The 22741-nt window shown below is 36.7% G+C and overlaps 1 protein-coding gene across 2 annotated transcripts in view; it reads right to left on the bottom strand.

Annotated features, from left to right (window-relative positions):
- LOC131157356 (GCN5-related N-acetyltransferase 7, chloroplastic) overlaps positions 1–15870 on the bottom strand; it is a 39958-nt gene extending 24088 nt beyond the window's left edge. For both annotated transcript variants that reach the window (XM_058111430.1, XM_058111431.1), the window contains exons 1-2: positions 15417–15870; positions 7278–7433 (exon numbers count right to left, since the gene is read on the bottom strand). In XM_058111430.1, the coding sequence (XP_057967413.1) occupies positions 7278–7433; positions 15417–15758 (498 nt within the window). In that variant the 5' untranslated portion in view covers positions 15759–15870. The remainder of the gene's footprint in view (positions 1–7277; positions 7434–15416) is intronic.
- Positions 15871–22741: the final 6871 nt, after the last annotated feature.

Raw genomic sequence — 22741 nt, 5'->3', positions numbered from 1 at the left:
TGGCATCCAATGTCTACTCCCCACAAACGCACTTTGAGCCTTAGAATTGGTCTTATCAAGCACCGCACTGGACCAATTAGCTAGTGCTTTAATGATTATCTTAGTATACACACTAAAAATAAGACTAATAGGTCTATAATCTATGATCTTGAAAGATCTACTCTTCCGCAGCACCAAAGTTCTGAAAGTGGTGTTAATACTCTCACTCAAAATCTCATTCCAACAAAATTCATTAAAAACCTTAAGCAAGTCTCCCTTAACTATCTCCCAACAATCTTGAGAAAAATCTAAGTTAAAACCATGTGGCCCCAAAGCCTTGTACCTTTCCATCCCAAACGTTGTATCCTCGCCTCCTCCTCAAAAGGTCTCTTAACTAATACATCTTATCTCCAGAAATGGGGTCCCGCTCCAAGCCCTCAATCATCAGTTTGCAAGCATCCTTCTGAATATACAAATTAGAATAAAACTCAATGATCTCAAAGGCAATATGACTAGGATTTGATAAAATCTCCTCCTTTCGCACAATCCAATTCCTTGTTCAAATGCTTCCTCATTTTCCCATTTGCATGCCTATGGAAAAACCTGGAGTTACTATCACCATCTTTAACCCACTTAAACTTAGTATTCAATCTCCAACTTCACTTCCTTGAAAACCAAATCTTCCAATTCATTTTTTAACGATACTCTTTTCACCTCCTCACACTCCAAGATATTAACATCTTCTTCCTTTCTATTTAACAAGTCTAATTGACCTAAAATACTTAATTTTCCAACCCTTATATCTCCAAATACCTCCCTATTCAACACTTTCAACTTCACTTCAACCTCTTCAACTTCCTTATAAACCTAAACCCTTCCAACCCCTCTCCACATCCTTTCTCAAACAATTCCAGACCAATGGCTGAAAGGAATCATTATACAACCACATATTTTCAACCTGAAGAGAGTACAATCACAGGGACCCTTGCTTGATTCCAGCAAGACAAGAAAGTGATTAGACGTGGGTCTAGGAAACAAAGTTTGGGAGAGATTGTGAAACTCGTCCTCCCACTCACTACAAAACAAAAACCTATCAAGCTTATTGGCAACTGCCCTAACACCACCCACAGACCAAGCAAAATTAGCATTACTCCCAATGGGAGATCTCTCAAGACACACTCACCTAATAAGCATGTCGATGCTACATGCTTGTTGTAACTCTTCCTCCCCACTTTTTCTCCCCCAAAAATCTAACAGCGTTAAAATTCCCAATCCATCAAGGGGTGGAAAAACCAAAAAAAAAAATATAGCTCATCCCAAAAAGAACTCCTAAGATTTGGTCTAGAAGGGCTACACACTGAAGAAACCCACAAGTGACCCCAACCTCTCACTTCTACCAAGACAGAAAAGGGAAAAAGTAACTACCAAGCTATACGCTCTAGAAATAGAATGAGTATCCCACATAACAAGGATGGCCCCCTGCCAAACCCAAAGAGGGTAAAAAGACCAAATCCTTACAGCGTCTTTCCCAAATATCCCTACAACCACACCCCCCCCCCCCCCCACCCCAACCCAACAAAAAAAAAATATCCCCCGGCTCAAGCTTGGTTTCCTAAATTAGCACAATAGCATGCCAGTTGTAACCCTTCATCCCCGCTTTTTCTCCCCCAAAAATCTAACAGCGTTAAAATCCCCAATCCATCAAGGGGTGGAAAAACCAAGAAACAAAATATAGCTCATCCCAAAAAGAACTCCTAAGATTTGGTCTAGAAGGACTATACACCGAAGAAACCCACGAGTGACCCCAGCCTCTCACTTCTACCAAGACAGAAAAAAGAAAAAGTAACTACCAAGTTATACACTTTAGAAATAGAACGAGTATCCCACATAACAAGGATGGTCCCCTACCAAACCTAAAGAGGGTAAAAAGACCAAATCCTTACAGCGCCTTTCCCAAATATCCCTACAATCACCCCCTCCCCCCCCCCCCCCCCCCCCCCCAAAAAAAAATAACAAGCTCAAGCTTGGTTTCCTAGATTAGCACAATAGCGGGGGAATGTCTAAGCAAAACCTCCTTAATCAAAGTCCTCTTTCCTATAATCCCCTAAGCTTCTACATTCGAACTAACAATCTTCATACTCTTAACACTTTTACCTCACATACCAACATTCATCCCACCCCCATAATTGATAGAAGAAACTAGGTTTTTTTAACTCTTTTTGGACCTCCTTCTTCCTAAAGGCCAATTTACAACTCAAACCCACCTCCCCCAACCCCCCCCCCCCCCCAAAAAAAAAAATTACTCATCACTAAAACAATCCAACTTTTCTTGATTAAAAGGGCCCAAGCCTTTCAGTAAATTCAAGCCCACCTCATTTTTTTTCCAAAAGGTCTCGGATCAACCGCCTGCAGTTCGCTAGATCTAGAAGAATTCTTAGCCTTTACAACCCATTTATATACCACCATGCTTGGCCCATTTTGGAGAGGCACATGACTAACTAGCCCACTTTTGCCATTAATTCAAAGCACATCAATATAAAATTTGAAAAAGCGTCATTCTTGCCAACAGGCATAAAATATTAGTGCATTAGAAAGGAAATATCTCCCTATCCATGTAATAGAAGCCACCGCTCCTCCTGGATATCCTCCTTCCCATCACCGAACAATGTCAGCGAAAAAACGCCCCTTTGAGAGCCTATGGAGAAGACTTGCCTTGTCCCACTACATCTCATACTGAAGAATATTCAAGGATTTACAAACTACACAAACTAGGGTTTTTATTCTAATTTCTATTGCCCAATTCATGCTCAATAGCTTCATTGTAGCTACATAAGGAAGCATCGCCAACCCCTTGGGGTATAAGTATATCCTGCCCTCACCCTCCTTTGAAGACCTTTATTAGGCACAAAAATCTTCCCCTCCCAGTTGACTGCAATCTCATGTCGGCCCAACCTCCTCCTTCTCGAAGAAACAACACCCCTCCCACCCAATTCGCCATGTCAACACCTCAACTTCCCTTGCAAATCACCCCCCAATAATCTCAAAACTCACAGGAACTCCACTTTCTTAAGCAAAATAAAGGAAGTGAACCTTCCTATGAATTTCAGAATCAAGACAATCCACGTTGAAGCCTTTAATCAACCATGTGGATTGTACACCCATTTTGTTCCCACCAACTCGAAATTGTGAGAAGTGATTTTGATTAAAAGTTACTAATAAAAGAGACTAGGTTAGGAATGAATAACTGCCATAACATCCATAGTTGTGAGGAAGGAGGGAGGGTTCGGGAAGTTGGGGAAGGTAGCAACTAAAGAGAAGCACTTTTCCTTAGTTTAGGTCTTCTAGATGCAACACATGAATTTCTATCAAATTGAAACACAAAAGTTTACTTGAAAAGAAATTCTAGAAGATTCAAAGCAAAAGAGAAGATCGTCCATAGCTTTCTTTGCATCAATATGCTTCTAATGTGCTGCATACAAAAATGTAAAGAATAGAGGATATTGATCATTTGGAGAATGTGAGTAACACTACGCAGAATTTGGCCTATAGGAGAGCATATTTGAAAATTTTCTTATTTTGTTATTGAAGGAGAAGATTAATTTGTTACAAACGGTTAGGTTTAAATGGGCCAAGGAGGGGGCAATAATACAAGATTATTTTTTCATTAAAATATCTAATGGAAAGCCCAAGAGGAATGTTATTAAAGACATGGAGGCCAATGGTTGTATTATTTCTAGGAATCGAGATTTTATGGTAGATGATATTACTCTAATTTTAAGAATTTTTTATAAGATGGTTGTGTTATGGCTAGGAATCCAGATATTATGGTGGAGGATATTACTCGATATTAAGAATTCTTTATAAGAAGGATCATAGGATGATTTATGTCAGCTCAACAATGGGTATGTGTAAGATAATTTCAGAAGTTTTCCCTAATAGGATTAGGGTGGTGATAGGATATATCAATTGTAGTTCTCAGTTGGCTTTTTGCGTGTGGGAGACATATTTGGAAGCTATCCTTGTGGATAATGAGGTGTCGGTGGATGTTAGGAGTAAAAAGAAAGTGTTGGTTTTTAAGTTGGACAGTGAGAAGGCTTACGACTGGGATAGGGTCTTATAGGAAGGATTCTGGTTCTAAATGGCAAGGTTGGATTAGGGTTACTCTTTCTTAAACTTACCATTGGGATTAAGGTCTTAGATTGGAAGGGTTTTAGTTCTAAAATGCAAGGTTGGATTCTTTTGCTTCATTTTTACTAATTATTAATGGTGACACGAGAATTGGCTTATGAGTATGTATAAGATAATTGCAAATTTTTTTGCTAATATGATTAGGGTGGTGATAGAGAATGTCATTTGTAGTTCTCAGCTGGCTTTTGACTGTGGAGTACATATTTGGATGCTATCCTTGTGGATAATGAGGGTGGATGTTGGGAGTAAGAAGAAGGGGCTGGTTTTTAAGTTGGACTTTGAGAGGCTTACAATTGGGAATAGGGTCTTAGATAAGAAGGATTTTGGCTCCAAATGGCAAGGTTGGATCAGGGTTATCTCTCTTCTGCTTCTTTTTCAATGATTATTATAGGTGACATGAGACTCGATTTTCAACTTCTAGAGGCGTGAGACAAGGGATGAGGATGTTAGGAGTAGTAAGAAGAAAGAGTTAGTTTATAAGTTGGATATTGAGAAGGATTATGATCGGGTGAGTTGGCTTTTTTTGATAGGGTCAAGGTCTTTAGATAAAAAGGGCTTTTGTCAAGGATGGGTTAGGGGTTATCTTTCTTCTGCTTCTTTTCCAATGATCATTAATGGTGAATCCCAACTCCCAAGACTTGGTTTTCAATTTCTAGAGATGTAAGACAAGGAAATGCTTTATCCTCTTCTCTCTTTATTCTAGTGTTTTGAGTAGGATGATTGAGGGGGTCATTGCTAGGCAAGATAATGTGTGGGGAGGGATAGGGTATCCTTTTCATACTTGCAGTTTGCAGGTGATAGGACTTCTTTCATATAGTATCCTTACTAGTTTTTGTGTTATTTTCACGACTAATAATTTGAGTAAGTGTGGCTTAACTACTATTAATTTGAGTAAGTGTGCCATTGTCAAAAAACATAAGGGAGGCTTTTGCAATTTACCCTATAATAAATTGTGTACTACACGTACATACATACATGTGTACAACACACACACACACACACACACACATATATATACATACACACACAACTCTGCTTATGATGCACTCAATGTCCTAATCTTTTCACACACAGCTAGTCCCAAGTCCAGGTAAAGGGGGAGGGTTGCATTAGGTAGTTGACAGCAAACATAAAATTTCTCAGATCTCTATGATATGAATCCTTGCCAATAATTCACTAAGGCGTCCCCTACAAGGGACACGTTGCACCTATACCACCCATGTGTAGTGACAAATGGGTATGGGTTGGCTAGATAGTCGCCCTGAAGCAACACGTTGTGTCGATGCCCGATACACTGTCAAATATAGAAGGATTCCCACATCATTTTGGATGTGAGTGGGTAAAAAAGTTGGTTTAGGAGACTAGGGTTACAACTTAAAATATAGGGACACTCATAGGTAATATTATGGTGATAGTGGCACAATTATTAGGAAAAAATTTATTGTAGTGCCTTCAAGAAACTAAGTGGGTAAGGGAGGAAGCTAGAGAAATTCAAAAATCAGGATTCAAACTTTGGTACACTAAAAAAGAAAAACATAAGAATGGGGTTGCAATCATTACAGACAAAGACTTCAAAGATGGTGTTATATATGTCAAGCATTGAGGATAGAATCATAAAAATCAAGATGGTCTTGGGCCAATAGATAACAAATGTCATTAGAGCTTATGCTCCCCGAATAGGCTTAGCAAAAAAACCATAAGAGATAATTTTAGGAAGATATGTATGTTATTTATTATACAAGGGATATTAGGGACTCAGAAAATATTCATAGGATTTTATTTGAATGGACACAAATTGAAAGGGTAATAAAGGTTATAATAGGATACATGGAAGACAAAGGAGATAAAAATCAGTCTAAGATCACCATGTCATATGATCTTATTACAATAAATGCTTGTTTTAAGAGGGCACTTACTTAAGCTATTAAGTGATGGGCCAAGAAAGTAGATCAATCCATTCAACACTTCCCTTCACACACAGACTCCATCTCACAAGGGAAGAAGCAAACTGATCAAACTTGAACAGGTGCAAAAACACAAACAGCAAGAAGTGCACTACAACAGACATAATGGAGGGAAGCACAAATAACAAGACAACCCAGTACCTCCTAAAAATAGAAACCATGTCAACTCACAACTTGACCAAAATTTTAAATTGTTTAGTGGCGGACTAATAATGTATACAAAGATTTAGCAGCAACCACCACTGGCAGGTATTTCATCAACTTGTGCTGTTCAGGGTGCTCACAGATGACAGCCCACCTATATCATGATGGATCCTAAATCTTCACTTGTTTTTGATCAATTAATACACACTTTTGGATTGAATACCTTCTGTAGCTTTCAGCCCATGAAAGTTCATACACACAATTTGACACATGATGAGGAAATATGCCTGCACAAATTCCCTTTACTATGCATGGACCGCATTCCTCTGTTGTGTGTTATGTGGGCTCGGAGTCTCCACTACCATTGCAGGTAAGCCCAGCATTGTGCACCTGACACTGACAGTCTATCATCCCAAGTCCAACTCTATGTTTATTGTGCACCCCCACCCCGGAAAAAAAAAAAAAAACACACAGAATGTCTTATCCAGTCTTGCAATCATGGAGATGCATATCTGGATCCATCTCTAGCCTCATCCACCCAAGTGTCCGGTTCCAGCACCCAGAAAAGATTCTATTAGTTAGCCTCAAAATCCAAATTCAATGTCAATTTTTTTCAACCCAGGGAGGCGAGGTTGATGTGGAAAATATAGTTTCAGCCCCCACATCAACTTCATTTGCCCAAAATTTTCAAGAAGCCGAGAAGATTCTGACTACATTCTATTCCTACTTTTCTTTCAGCATTTTGTATCAATTTAGTTAGTCCAGGGGTAAGAAGCATATTAGTTTATTAGACTTTCCCAATTAATTTATCTGGGCCCCAAGGCTATTTGCCTATAAATTACATCATGCGATGACTTCTCATTCTTTTTCTTTTTTTTTGAATTAAAGAATTCTGGTTTGAGAGATCTCACTTGGCGATATTGTGCACGGCATCATAAACAAATTAAGGAAGCTGACTTCTAATTAGATCAAAATATAAAACTAATAATGCAGCAACACTACCTTGCAAGCAGCAGATAGATCGTTTGAAATTTTTGATATTTCTGAAAATGGAAGGCTGGCATTTATGCAAGAAACTCTTCTAAATCCTTTTCTCTTCCCAGCAACACGCTCCTTCAGTGCTTCAAACTCATGATCCACTAAATATCTTTTATGATCCTAATAAAACTTGACAAGTCATGAATACCATCAGTATTTTAAACAGAAAAAGAAAATACAAAAACATTAAGCACTGCAGTACGTCATCCATTTTCCGAAGGACTTAACGCTTGACACACATGCTAACATGCATTGTAAAAAACAAACGAACACAACTATTCCAAAATCAAGAAAATGAATTGGTAGAAAAGTTCACTTAACAAACAATAAAATTTATAAATGAACTAATCCAAAAAAGAAATATAATGAACAGAAGGAAAGATGGGAATTCAAAAAATAGCGGCTAATAAGATGAACATTCAAGCTCTTAAACCTGAGAGCAGGTAAGACTAATGGAAAAACATGTACATCTTTTAATGCCCTTCACCAAAGAACAAGGACACCAAATCACAAGGCTATAAAAATGCATCTCAAATTAAACATTCAAGAATAACTCCAAGACAAAAAACCACCTAATTTGCAATTCAAAAGTAGATCCTTATCCAATATTAAGCAAATCCAAAAGCTCATCACAAATGGTAGCTTTATGTAGTTTTTCTCCCCTTTTTTGGATTAAAAAAAATATAAAAGAAAAGAAATTTCTGTTAATATGCAATTTTAGTAATTAGGTTGTGAGTGCGGGTATTTTTGTCCTCAAGTCTTTCTTATTATGTAAGAGGGCAGATCTGAGCTGTACATACGCTCCAGCAAACAGCCTCCAAATTTTTCCTCTTCTCTTCTTCTCTCCTCCATCTCTAACTTCGCAACATGGCATTAGAGTGTTGATCTCCCCTATATCTAATTTATCTGAATTGATTTTGATTATCCTTTTTTTTTTTTTCATTTGCCCTGTCTTCCCCTAATCAGTTCTCAAATCTGATTTTCTGGTTGGTTGAGAGTTGTTTAGGGACCTTCTTTCCCTTGATTAGGCTGCGCAGTATCCTTGGTAGGAAGTTTCGTGGTAGTCTGCTGGTGTGAAGTCAGTTATACTCTGGTTCTATACTTCTGTTGTTGTTCCTCTGTCCACAAGCTAGCATTAGTTGTACTCTATTTGTGATTTGTTGATGATGCTGTTTTGGTGCTTCATGTGTTTGTGATTGATTGATTGCAATCTTGCATCAATTGCTGGTTGCTTTCAATTGGTGATCAATGACTTTATTTCCTGTTCTTGCCTGTACCCACTTTCAGTTACTGCTAGCCATAATGCCTGTAACTGCTGCCAACTTGTTTATTAAGTGCCTAAAGTTCTTGGTTGTGATCTGCCCTATTCTTCATGATTAAGTAATTCCACCAAGGATATTGTAACCTCAGTTCTGTGGTCATAGATGCATCTTGAGGTTCTGGATCTTTGAAGTTCTAAAGTTCTGTAAGTTTCTGAATTTTTGAAATTCCGGAGTATGTTTTGTGCTAGTATGGCTGCCTGACTTCTTCTCAAGCTTCTTACCATGATAATTCAACCATGGTGCATGGTTACTTCCTCTAACCATGGTCAGAGAAGTTTTGAAGGACGAGGCTTGGATTGTAGTCGTGGCAGCAGTAAGTGTATTGTTGACACTTCAAATACACCTATCGACTCCACTGGGGAATTGAGCACATCATGTACCCTGTCCTAAGAGGAGAATAACAATATTGTTTGCATGGTTCAAAATCTCCAAACTTAGTCATCTAGTGCTATTGTGGTCCATTCAGGTATAGCCAGGCTTGTCGCCCCTTCATCTTCCTCACCTTGGGTAATTGATTCTAACACCTCCTCCAGCATGGCAATTCCCCTCGAATGTGCTATCAACTACTCTATCTCTCATAATTATTCTCAAACCTTCTTTCCTTCTCGTGGTGTTTTTCAGGATCGACAGTCGAAGAAGAGGATTGGTGGAGAGCTTGAGAAGGATGGCCTGTATTATTTAAATGGTGGCCGTGGTGGATTGAGTTTTTGTCATAAGGCTTCCTCAATTTCTACTCATGGTGTTTATTTGGGTCAGTGGCACACTCGTTTGGGTCATCCATCCCTTCAAAACCAAGAATGAGTTTTTCCCATTTTGAAATATGTTTCTTGGTTTGAGTGCTTTGCGTGTTAGTTAGGAAAGCATTTTGGGACATCATTTCCGTCTAGAGTTGAGTCTCGTAGTAAAGCATTGTTTTCTCTTATTCATTTAGATATTTGGGGTTCGTGTAGAGTCAAGAATTTAACTCATCCTCAATATTTTACGTCCTTTGAGGTTGACTATCCAAGTATGACCTGGATCTATTTGTTTAAAGACAAATATGAATTTCTACAGGAAATAAAAACTCTGTTCAACACTGGTATTCAATTTTTTTCATTGTGATAATGCACTTGAATTTGTTCAAAATAAGCTTCGGTCTCTTTGCTTCGCCAAAGGGATTAATCATCAAACACCATGCAAACATACCCCTCAACAGAATGAAGTAGTTGAATGAAAAAAATGGGCATGCACTTGACATAACATGATCTCTACTCATTTTCATTTTTTTTTTTAATATAAAACGAATCTATCAATGAAAGAAATACAATGGATGGAGGATAAGAAATCCTCTCAGTAAAAATAGAGAACTAACAGACAAATAACACAATTACATTAAAGCTGCCTTCCAATGTCTTTGGACATCAGCCAGTGTTAGATCCTCCAAAATCCCAAAAGAAAATTGCCCAAAAAGAAGCATAAAAAATAACTTTCTCCCAAAGCAAACATTGCTTTCAAGCTGGCGCACCCACAGCACTGTAAAAATTACACACATAAGCAAAAAGTCCTTCCTGTCTTATTCTTCCCAAAAGCCCAAAAATTCACCATCTAAAAATCAAAAATGGATTCCAAAGCCACCCAATCCTTTCCAAAAATGAAAACAAATTGTTCCACATGTATCTTGCAACCTTACAATGAAGGACTAAATAGCTAGAAGTCTCATTTGATCAACTGAACATCATGCAAATGTGTAGACTAAGTACTTTGTATGGCCTCCTTATCTGTAACACATCATTCGTATTGATCTTATGGAGAGTTAAGAGTCCATATGAAAGCCTTAATTTTAAATGGAACCTTTTCTTTCCAAACAACTTTGTTTAAAAAGGGAAGGACTAGGATTTGTGGATTTAGTAAAATGAGAGAAAATATTTTGAAGAGAAAGACCTGAAGTGTCCCCAATCCTGACGTGTCCCCAATCCAAAGCCTTGTGCGCCGCACCCCCCCCCCCCCCCCCCCACAAAAAAAAAAAAAAAATTGGCAAGAAATAATCCAGCATGCCCAACAAACAAGTTAAATCACCAACTTCTATTTTATTGAGACTCCGAAAAAAGTAGAAATCCCAAGAAAGAGAGCCCCCTCATTGACATAAAAAGCTGAATTGGGTGCCTTATAAACTAAGGAAAGTCTAAGCAAGAGCAGCACCAACAGATCCAATGAAGACTCACCAACCCAAATATGCTCCCAAAAATGAATTGTATCCCTAATCCCCACTTTGAAACGAGTGAACAGAAAGAAAAACAAGCTACTTGTGAAACAAACTTCCAAGGACTTGAATAAGTGGCATCGCCACTTCCTTTGGAATTCCACTAGTTGTGTAATATGGCCCCAAGGGGCAACATTTTCCCCCACTTTTTCCACTTCTAGTCCAAATCCCAATCACCTAAAGATTCAATCAGCTCAAGATGACCACTAATTTCTACTTAAAGAAACATTAGTTGCTCGGTCACAATGACACAATTCCATGGCATAATACCTATAGCTACATCTATAAGAAGTAACATGAATCAGTCTCATGAATTTCTTTTTTCGTTTTCTGATAAGAAAAATTCATTCATTGGAATGAAACAAAAATACAAGCTTGGAGGACAGCATATCCCACAATAATCAGCTAAAAACAACTAAAAAAGTGCTGCCATCCAGTCCCTTTGGAGGTGAAACAACAAAATTACCCAAAAAAATCCCAAATATTGTGCCCAAAAAAAGGCAAAAGAGCTACCCTATCCCATAACAAGTGCATAGATGTAGTTTTAGCATTGAAGGCCTCACATTTTCTTGATCCGCAGTCCAAAGAATAGCATAAGTCGCACACTTTGATAAGGCCAGGCCCTTTTTTCTTGTCCCAAAACCCCAATACTGCACCAAAAAGAATTCATCCACATTTGGCAAGGTTACCCACATTTCACCAAAAATAGAGTCCCTCCAATTTCTTTGATATCACTAAGATGTTGTTAACAAGATATCCCAAGCATTCTAGATTCTGAACCTCCAACAGCTTTCATAATCACAGTATTCCTACTAAAACAACTGCATGAAACAATATCTCATATGTTTCTCCCCTTACACTCTCTTCCGAATCATTTACCACTGCAGATATGACTATTTCCCCATCTATTCATGGCACATACTACAATTTGTCTGACTAGTGAATATCATTAAGCAACTCTTCACGTCCAAGAAAACTTACTAATGTGAATATGTTACTAATCACAATTCACAACTATAAAGGCTAACATTTAATCTCACCAAAGAGCATTATTCAGTAAATCTACAATGCTCAAGATCTTGTTAATGTGTAATGCTATACGTCGCATCAGCAATACTAACGGAACCTCACAAATATAAATACTAATTCATTCCAGAAAAAAATATCAGCCCCAAAACTAATTCGAAATTCCATACCATGCATCACAAAGCAGATTTCCTGTAATGTTATCATATATCCATTTTTGGTTCATTAAAGAAATTTAACATTCCATTCATCTCGCATTACCAACTATATCATTTAATTATATTTTACGATAATCTTATTACCATTTAAAAGGTGGCATTATAACTTTCCTAAATTAAGGTAGTGTGTATTCTTGGCATGGGAACTAGCAGATGGGAGAGCAAAGAGCCTCTCAATCCTGCCATTGGGGAGCGTCTAGGCGAAGATGGGGTGGGTTGCCGGTGAGGGAGCAACGGGGCAAACATCGCAGCAGCATTGGCTTCCAGTTGCTGGGTAGCTGGGCAGCGATTACGACAATGGAGCCTCAGCATCTCCAACACATCCATTGAAGATCATGGGATTAACAGTGAAGATCAACAGCAGGGGGCTCAGCATCGACCATGGTTTTAAATCGTGGTAACGGGTAGCGTAACGTAACGGTAACAGGTGTAACGGGAAGCAGGAGTAGCGGATGTTACATAATGGGAAGCGGGGGTAACGGTCGTGAATTTTTTCGAAGCACGCACAACCTCGTGCATATTAGCGTACTTGCATGTTTTAAGCTTTTGGCCATTCTTAGAAAGGGTTTTAGTGTATTTTGGACCCTTTAGTTCGAGTAACTAAGTTATTTGGTAAGGGCAACAAGTTTACATTTGTTTTAAACCATCATTGATAGAAAATTACGTGTATGCGCGTATTTATACTTCTCATTGTTCTTATTTGTGATAAATTCTTATGTGTGCTAAATGAATTAATAAAATAAAATACATTATACACTCCATTAATCTATTAGACACATAAGACATACGAATAATATAAATATAAAATAGCTAGAAAAGAAAGAAGGTTGAAGTTGAAAAATAAAGAACATAAATATCAATTACTAATATTATTAAAAAAAAAAAATTCCTAACAAGATTGAAATTGATAATTAATGCATCTATTATGAGTTTTTAAAGAAATAGTAAATTTTGTATCATTGTCATCCTCATTATAATCTTTTCCCCCTCTTGCCACTTGGTATATTGAGAATGATATATGAAAGAGAGAAAAAGTGAGAAGAAAAAGTAAAAAATAAAATATTTTTTTGGTGTAATAGTCTTGTAGCGGTTACGTAACGGCTGTAGCGGCCTTTACGTAACGGTCGTGGTCCGTAACGGCCGCTACGGCCATGATTTTTCTTCCCACCGATTTTGCAGTGTGTAACGGTATCGATAACCCAAAAAACCTTTACGTAACGGCGTTACGTAACGGTCGCGGCCTTTATTTAAAACCATGGCATCGACAATAGGGGCTCACAATCTCGAATTTTACGGCAATTTTGAGAACAAAATTTTCAAATTTTAGGATCATGGGAAGCACTCACGGTGAAGATCAATCATCATCATCGACAATCATTTCATTTGTCAATCTGGCACTGAAGATCAAGATCTTAAAACATTAATTGCAAGCTCATTGAGGCCGTGTCATTTCAGCGTTGAAGTTCATCAGCTCGCTGTTGATTGTTGGCTGAACCACAAAAGGTTGAGCTTCACAGCTGGCAAGTGGTGTAGGAGCGGAGGAAGATCGTGCTCTTCTCTGGAAATTGCAGCTGGAATTTTTATTTTTATTTTTTTTGGGTTAAATGGACAATACATTCCAAAGAATTTGATTATGAGTGAACCAAACACAAGAATTATGTGTAAATAGTAATATAATTATAGAAATTTAATATTTCAATAATCTCAAGTTTTACTGGAATGTTAAATTCTATGAACCAAATGGCCCCTAAGGGGTCGAATGATATCATTGTCAAAAATTATGAAAACTAAAAATAAGAAACAAGAACTAAAATCAAAAATTAGCAACATGTTTGGTTAAAATTTCTAAAACAAAAACAAATTAAAAGCCTAATCGAACAAATGCAAATTTTTTTATAGTTGAAATTAAACAATATGAATAAAATAATAATAATAATAATAATAATAATAATAATAATAATAATAATAATAATAACAGTAGTAGTAATAATAATAATAATATAAATGTATACAATTAAAAATATTATAATAAAAAATGGAAATTATTACTCAATTATTATATGTTAAAACATACTTTTAGTGCTACATGAACAATCCTTTTGTAGATGACAATTAAAAAGTGATAAAAATATTTTTTGAAAGACTTTTATTACTTTTTTCAAATTTTAGAAATTTTAAGGATAGTTTATTTTCATTATATTTAACATTATCATGGTTATTTCACTTGATTTTAATTAAAAGTATGTATAAAATGGTTATTTAATCCACAAAATTTAATATTGTAAATTAAAGTAGTGTGGCAATATGTTACCAAAACAATTAAAAAACATATAATTTGGTTTCAGAAAAAAAAAAAATTTTGTTGAAAACCGGCAACAAAAACCAAAAATTAACAATGTAAACGTAATGCCATGATCTGTTTCTTAATAGAAATCAGAAACCTAACCAAATGTCTTCTAAATTTCTCATGTTATGTTTTATTTAACTGCATCAAGAACATGATGGTAATAGTTCAATTACTCTCATGTTTCCTCCAAAGTCCTCCTATTCCCTTACCCTCAAAAATAAAACTCTCAAAAAAGGCATTACTAGACCTCTCACCTCAGTTCCTTCCCTTCCCCTCCTTTTCCCTGCTAAAGGTAGCCCTCATGAAACCAACAATGCCAGTACATTGCCTAATTTAGCCAACTCATTCACACTCTATAGTCAGTAATACTAATATCAACACTTCTACAGTTACAATTGCTAGGGATCATGTAACATAAAATTATAGAATTATTCCTTGCTGTTCTCATAAAATTTCTTTTCTATCAAAAACAAAAATTATACAATTATTTTAATACTATTCTCATACCATTTGTGCCCAATTATGCAACCATATCCCAGTTCAGGAATTATTAAAATAAAAATTGCGTCAAACCACTAAATAGCTCAATCAACTTCATTGTATAGACTTTGATTCGGCCACGTGTAAAATTTCATGCCACCCCCACTGCCCGAATTTTTCATGCAAAATAACTCAAAATTGACTTTTTTGGGTGCTTCACCAGAAAACTTTCCAAGTTTTATTCCCGCGTTCGATTGCTCAAAAACTGGAAGGAAAAACTAAAAGACAAATGGTTCCTATATTTCTACCTTAGATTAAGTAGTGTTTAAGATTTTCAATTCTAGGACTTCAAATACTGCAAACCTAATTATTATATTTCCAATTCTCTTTTCTTTCACTGCCCTTTCACAGCAACCAAAGAGAACATAAATGTTTTGAGCATACTTCAATCTAGGTCACACAATCACTCACTTCGATGCCAAAAGACGATTGGAATTCGTAAAAAGAGCGAACACGGAGACAAGCAGCGGCCCAGAGCTCGTCCTCAGCGATGGTCTCCGCGACTTTCAATGTGGATTTATCCAATGTCGTAGACTTTTGCGAGCAAAGCAGAGAAGCTGTGACGAGCCAGAGGCCGCGACGGCCGCTCCGCCGTGCAATCGGAAGCGAGGAGTGGTTTCTGAAGCTATAAAAATTAGGGCATAATCTGTCGTTCAGAGAAGAGAAAGTTGAAGGAAATGAACGAACTGCCATTGTTATCCTTTTCTCTATCTTCAATCCTCTCCCGAGCCCCAGGTCCACTCTGGTTCCCATTTATACTCTTACCTGTATTGTGCCAATAAAAAGATGAGAGGGCGGTACCACCGTCGAAAAAGGAAAATCAGAAATAAAAATCAGAACTAAAACTAAAAACTGAAACTTGTTTAGTTAATATTTGTAAAATTAATATAAATTAATATTTAATTTTTAAAAAATTATTTTTAAATCAAATAATATTATTAAAATTATAAATTATAAATAATGTACATTAAAAAATTACTGTAATAAAAAATAAAATTTATATAATTATTTTACTTTCAAAATTTACTATACAATAAAAATTTTATTAAACATGAAAAATAGTAAAAGTATTTTGTAATTATTTTTATTATTTTTAAAACAAAATAAAATATAGATTTTTCTTTTGATTATATTTAAATTCATATGATGATTTAATTTTAATTTTAATTTAAAAGTGTATAAAATGAATATAATCTAAATATTTATTTTGAAATATTAAAATTTTGGCAATACGTTACATAAACAATTGAAAATCATAAAATCTAATTTTCAATTTTTTGACAAACAACTTAAAATCGACAACAGATTAGATAATTGACAACATAATCAAACGCATTTTTATAATCTGTTTTTCACTGCGGAGAAATAGAAACATAAAATTGAAAACAACAGTGATACCAAACAAATCCTGAGATGTCAACAAAGAATTGAGATCCACGTAAAGAGACACGACGATTGGATCTAAATTTTAGGCTTAACTATGTTTAATAGTATTGGGTTTTAACTATGTTTAATAGTACTAGGTTTTAACCCACTCCGCATGTTTTTTTAAAAAAGCAATAGCTTTATAACTAAGTTTTTTACTAAAATATATTTTTTTTAAATCAAAAAAATACAAATATGAAGGAAATAGAGAAAATTTACACAAATGTACCCAACCAACTTTCCAAAAATTAATTTAGGCTTTAAAATATATAATAAATAAATAAAATCGACTTTTCAAAAGTCGCCCCCAAAAATAATCAAATCCCAAAGACCCCCACCTCCCCCCAACACACACACAATCATTTTTTAAAAAAAATTAAATAATAATAAAATTTATATTATTTTTCAAATTTTTATAATTAAATAAAAATTTTTAAATAAAAATATATTTTTAAGTATCATTTAATACAAAAAAATTATTTTCTACTCTTTATTTATTTTTCAAATGAATTAAAAAAATTGAGTTAATTTTTTAATTTCAAAATATTATATACAAATGAATACAATAACAAAAAAATTGAAATAATTTACTTTTGAAAATATTAAGACAAAAAAGGATATCTTACTTCCTAATTACATAAATTTTTTTAAATTTAAATAATAATAAAATATATATTATTTTTCAAATTATAAGATTTAAATAAAAATTTGTAAATAAAAAAATATTTTTAAGTGTCATTTAAAAAAATATTTTCTATTTTTTATTTATTTTTCAAATGAATTAAAAAAAATGGCAGGGAAATATTAAAAAAAAGTTTACATGTATGCAAAAATATGAATTAAATTATTATAATTAATAAATTTAATTATTATTATTTTTTATATAAAATTATTTTTTTTTTTTTCAAAATTTGTAATACATAAATTTTCTTTTAGTTTTTTATTAGTAGCTTTAAATTTATTTAAAAAATAAATAAACACGATCAAATTTTATAATTATAAATTTTATAATTTTATAAATTAAAATTTTCCTATTTATTCAAATTTCATAAGACTTAAATTTTCTTTTAATTTTTTATTGATAGTTTTAAGTTTATTTAATAAATAAATAAACACACGTAAAATTTTATAATTATAAATTTTATAATTTTATAAATTAAATTTTTTCTACAAAAAATATAAATATGATTACTATCTTTACAGCGCCGGTACTTCCCAGATCATCACTCCTCTAATGTTGATCATCACTGTTCACTTCCCATACGAATCCTCGACCGCCTCTTGCTAGTGCCCAGGCCGGCCATTTGCCGATACTTAATGTGATGGGCCAGCTCCGTCATGACCTCCATTCCTCCTTGGACACCAACCTCCTTGGTGGTAAGACCCGCACCGCATCCTTTGTAGTAAAACCTACACTACTTCGATTATAAATTATGAATAAAAAAATAACTAATTTTAGATAAAATAATGATAATTAAATTTATTAATTATTATAATTTAATTCATTTTTTTGCATGCATGCAAACTTTTTTTTATATATATTTCCCAGCCATTTTTAAAATTTATTTGAAAAATAAATAAAAAGTCAAAATATTTTTTGTATTAAATGACACTTTAAAAATATATTTTTTATTTACAATTTTTTATTTAAATCTTAAAATTTGAAAAATAATATATATTTTATTTTTATTTAATTTTTTAAATAAATTGATTGTGTGTGTGTGGGGGGGGGGGGGTGTCTTTGGGATTTGATTTGGGAGGGGGTGGGGAGGAGGCAGGGGGTAGGCTTTGGGCTTTGTGCGTGTGTGGGTGTAGGTGAAGAACCGACTTTTGAAAAGTCAGTTCTTTTTTTTTTCCTAATTCTGGCTTACAAGAGTTGACGGCTGATCTTTTTTTTATTATTATTATTATTATTATTATTATTATTATTATTATTATTATTATTATTTTAAAACCCAAACTGTCTTTTGAAAAGTTGATTGGGTACATTTATGTAAATTTTTCTCGTTTCCTTCATATTTGTGTGTTTTTTATTTTATTTTTTTAATATTTTGATAAAAAAAACTCTTATAAGTGCCTATTTAAAGTCCCATAGAGATAAGCCCAAAGTCTAATCAATCATCTCAACGTGTCTAAAGGCACATGTTAGCTTTACTGTGATCCGGAGGGAGGGTGAATTGGTACTTTTAAAATCAACCCCCTAGGTCAGTAACCTAACAGCAGTATATTCATAACCCTATGGTCAATCTAGTGCAGGTAAAGTAAATCAATTATAATATGTACTAGAAATTAAATAATGCAATTTAATTAACTACGCATGCACCAAAAAGTAGTAAAGAGAAGTGTCACGTAGAAATGTTATAGAGGTTTGATAAATTTCCTACGTCCCCGTCTTAGCTAACAAGCATAAGGATTACCACTATAATGCTCACTTAAACAGGTGGAGCGGCACCTAAACAACCAGGTCAATTAGCACGGGGCTGACTTCAACCTTTACAACCAATCCTTACCAAGCTAGATTACCGCCACCTCAGGCCACGCCTGGAAACACAACAGTATTGTAAGAACCCGAACCGTGATAATGGGTTTATATATATAAAGAGAGGGACATATTGGTAAAAGAGCAGATTCGTTGACGAAGCTGGATTTCATCGACGAAGCCTGTGTTCTTCTCATCTACGAAATTTAGAGACTTGTCGACAAGGAGAAGTCGAGGGGTCTCGAAAAAACTGGCGATCTCAGATTCGTCGACGAGACCACCGATTCGTCGACGTAGCTAGTGAAAGATTGTCGACGAAGGCACCATTTCGTCAATGAAATCGGGCCGGGTCAAAGGGCTATAAAAGGAAATTCTCATTACTTCTTCATTAAGAAATCTCAAACATATCCTTCTCTCTCTCTCTAAACCTCTCCCTACTCTCTCTCTTTCTAGATTTCTTCGCTGATCGTTGATAGAATCGGGGAACGGAAGTTACCACGAGGATCGTGGAAGGATTCTCTACAACTTCTACAGATCGGAATCTCGTTTCGGAGGTTTTCAGGTTTTGGCAAAAAATTGAGGTAAGGCTCGGTTTTCATTTCTAATCTGGTAGCTTTGTAAAGGATGGTCTTGTGAGTATATTCTGTACTGTGATTTGTAGGTTTTGGAACTCGGTTCGCTATTTAGGAGCCTTGGAGTTCGGGATTTGTTATACAGGGTTAAAGTAAGAGGAACTTTGTTTATATTGGTTCTTTTCGAAATCGGCCTCGGTGGAACTGTGGTTCACGGTCCTGTGTGTGTTTTGGCTACTCATTTGGGGGGATCTAGCAGGAAAAATTATGGGTTTTTCATTATTGCAGTTTTGGGAAAAAAGGGGCGATGAGTCGAATCCCGGGTTTTGTTGAAAATCGAGTATATGTGTAATTTATACAGTGATATTGGGATGGTCATGCCTTGACTTTGTTTAAACTGTATTTGTTTGGAAAACCATGATTTAAATTACCAAATGAGTGTGATTTGTTTGGTTTTATGAGCATGCATGTGTGTGTGATATGCGGAATTGCTGATACGATCTCGATTCCAATGATTCCAGGGACTGAGAGTGATCGGCTCTATATCCGAGGGCGTGAGCCTATCCCGGAAGATCAGACGGAAGGGTGTGGATCCACCAGCTAGTGCCGGTACGATGCCATGGGAGTTAAGGACTAGCCATGTGCCGGTGGCGTCATGCTGTGCGGGTTGGCTATGGGCCAACGTCGGAATGCTGGGTCGGCTTCAGGTCGATGAGTGTGACGACACTGTGTATTACTGATCATGTGTGTGTATTGTGACGGGGCTGCGTATAAATGGCCGCCGTATGCGTGCGTGTATACACTGTGTGAATTAGTACTGGGTTGCATTCAACTACGTGTATGTTGTATCATGATAATACTCAAATGTCACGCACCGATATAACTTGTGTTATTCCTTACTGAGAGGTGTCTCACCCCTGCTGTACGTACATTTTTACAGGTCTTTCGAGTAACTGAAATTAGCGTCTTGGTGTAGGGAGCGTAGTGGCCGGTGTACTGTGTTAGCACTTGGGTAAGTGCTAGGACTGAAGTTTGTTGGGTTGCCATTTTGAGTTGTATTTGGGCACCCAGTTTGTACGTTTTGTCATAGCCATGTTCTGCTCTTGTATAAACTCTAGTATGGTACTGCATATGTTGATATAGAATGACTTTTTCCGTCGCGTATATGATTGTGGTTGGATGTGTTTAGGGTGTTTGGGAACCCCACGGGGTCGTACCCTTATCCATTGTACTGTATCTGTGATAATTTGTATGATACAGGAACATGTTAGGTTACATTTTCACCCCTGGGTTCCATTACGAGATTCAGGGCGTGACAGCTTGGTATCAGAGCTAACCAAGTTACTAGATCTTGTAGACTTGGTTAGGCTTAGTTATGAGTACATACTACAGTAAAGGATGGGGATATGGGTAGAGTTGGTTGAGGGTTGTTCGGTTGCTAGACCGGGATTTGTCGATGGTATTCCGCATTTTTCCTAGGATGACGATTCTAGTAAAACCAGGGCAGATCATTGATGACTTTCGTGTCGGTGTGATAGGACAGACCTAGACCTGGCAGGAGTAGTTAACACGATTAGTGTAGATCATTGTGTTAACTGTATGTGTTGTAGGGATACCGATAGATTCCTATTGTGCTTTAGAATGGAGCCCAAGGATAATAACCTGGGAAGTGGCTCCGAAGAGACTGCGAGTGATGAGTCCCCTTTTGTGCCTCAAGGTTTGACAAGGCAGGTATTACAGGAGATCAGGCGAAGTGTGAGGAGATGTGAGTGTTCTCATGTTGCTGCGGGGTGCACCATTGAGAGATTCACACGTATGCATCCTCCGACGTTCTTTGGAGAACCTGACCCAACGATAGCAGAGGATTGGGGTAGAGAAGATTGAGAGGATCTTGGAGGTCCTGCACTGCACAGATAGGCAGCGATTTCTTTATGCCACCTTCCAGCTGTCTGGGGAGGCGGGTCGATGGTGGACTGTAGTAAATTTGCTGGAGAAGTAGAGTGGTGGTCCTGAGGAGATGACGTGGAGCCGCTTCAAGGAGGTGTTCTTCAACAGATACTTCCCGACTTCCGTACGTGATGCGAAGGCAGATGAGTTTTCTGCGCTGACTCAAGGGAGTTTGACGGTGCAGGGGTATGCGGCTCGATACATAAAGCTGTCCCACTTTGCACCATGTATGATATCGAGAGAGTATGAGAAGACTCGGAGGTTTGAGAAGGGTTTGAGGAAGGATATCTGCAGACTAGTGGGTATGCTTCAAATTTGCGAGTTCTCGGTATTGGTGGATAAGGCCACGGTGATCAAGACTGGTATAGGAGAGGATGAGGAGAATCAGGAATTGAGGAAGAGAATAGTACCTTCTGGTTCTCAGACAGGATCTTGTCAGGGATCGTGGAAGAAGAGGAGTAAGGGCTCGGATTACCACCAGAATACTGAGTGCCAGGATTCTCAGGGAAGCCATACGAGTGGTCGTTGTATCAAATGTCACAAGCGGCACAAGGGTGAGTGCCAGTCATTTGGGGGTAGTTGCTACAACTGTGGCCAGACAGGCCACAAGTCTCGTAATTGTCGAGCACCGAGGTGAGACGTGCCAGCAGTTAGTGGGGACCGAGGGAGCAACCAGATACCTCGAGGAACCGCTCAGACGAATATAGCTCTGATCAGAGTATACTCTCTTACTCCAGCGAACGCTGAGCATGGAGGTAACGTGGTAACATGTACCTTATTATTACTTTCGAATAAAGCTTTTGTATTGTTTGATTTGGGTGCAACTCATTCCTTTGTATCTGTGAATTTTGTGGGACGATGTGGGGTTGAGATCCAAGACATGAATGAGGTGTTATCTGTTACTACGCCATCGGGAGAGTGTATCTTTCCTGTAGGAAGATGTTGGTAGACTGCTTAGTGGAAATTTAGGAGAAGCTGCTACCGGCGAATCTTGTGGTATATGACATGTCGGGGTTCGATATCATTCCGGGATGGATTAGTTGTTCTCCAGTTATGTTGTGATCAACTGTCGTAGGAAGGTGGTAGTTTTCAGACCTCCTGGGGAGCAGGAGTACGAATTCATGGGATCGTGTATGCATTCAGCGCCACAAATTCTTTCAGCACTATAGGCGAGGAGGCCACTCTTGGACGGATGTCAGGGGTACCTAGCTTGTATAAAGGAACTGCTGCGGGATGAGTTGATACTCGAGGACATTCGGGTGTTCAGCGAGTTCCCGAATGTGTTTCTAGATGATTTACCCGATTTACCTTCA

Source organism: Malania oleifera, chromosome 6, assembly GCF_029873635.1.
Source record: "Malania oleifera isolate guangnan ecotype guangnan chromosome 6, ASM2987363v1, whole genome shotgun sequence".
NCBI classification, from domain to species: domain Eukaryota; kingdom Viridiplantae; phylum Streptophyta; class Magnoliopsida; order Santalales; family Ximeniaceae; genus Malania; species Malania oleifera.
This window is presented reverse-complemented; position numbering and strand designations above follow the sequence as displayed.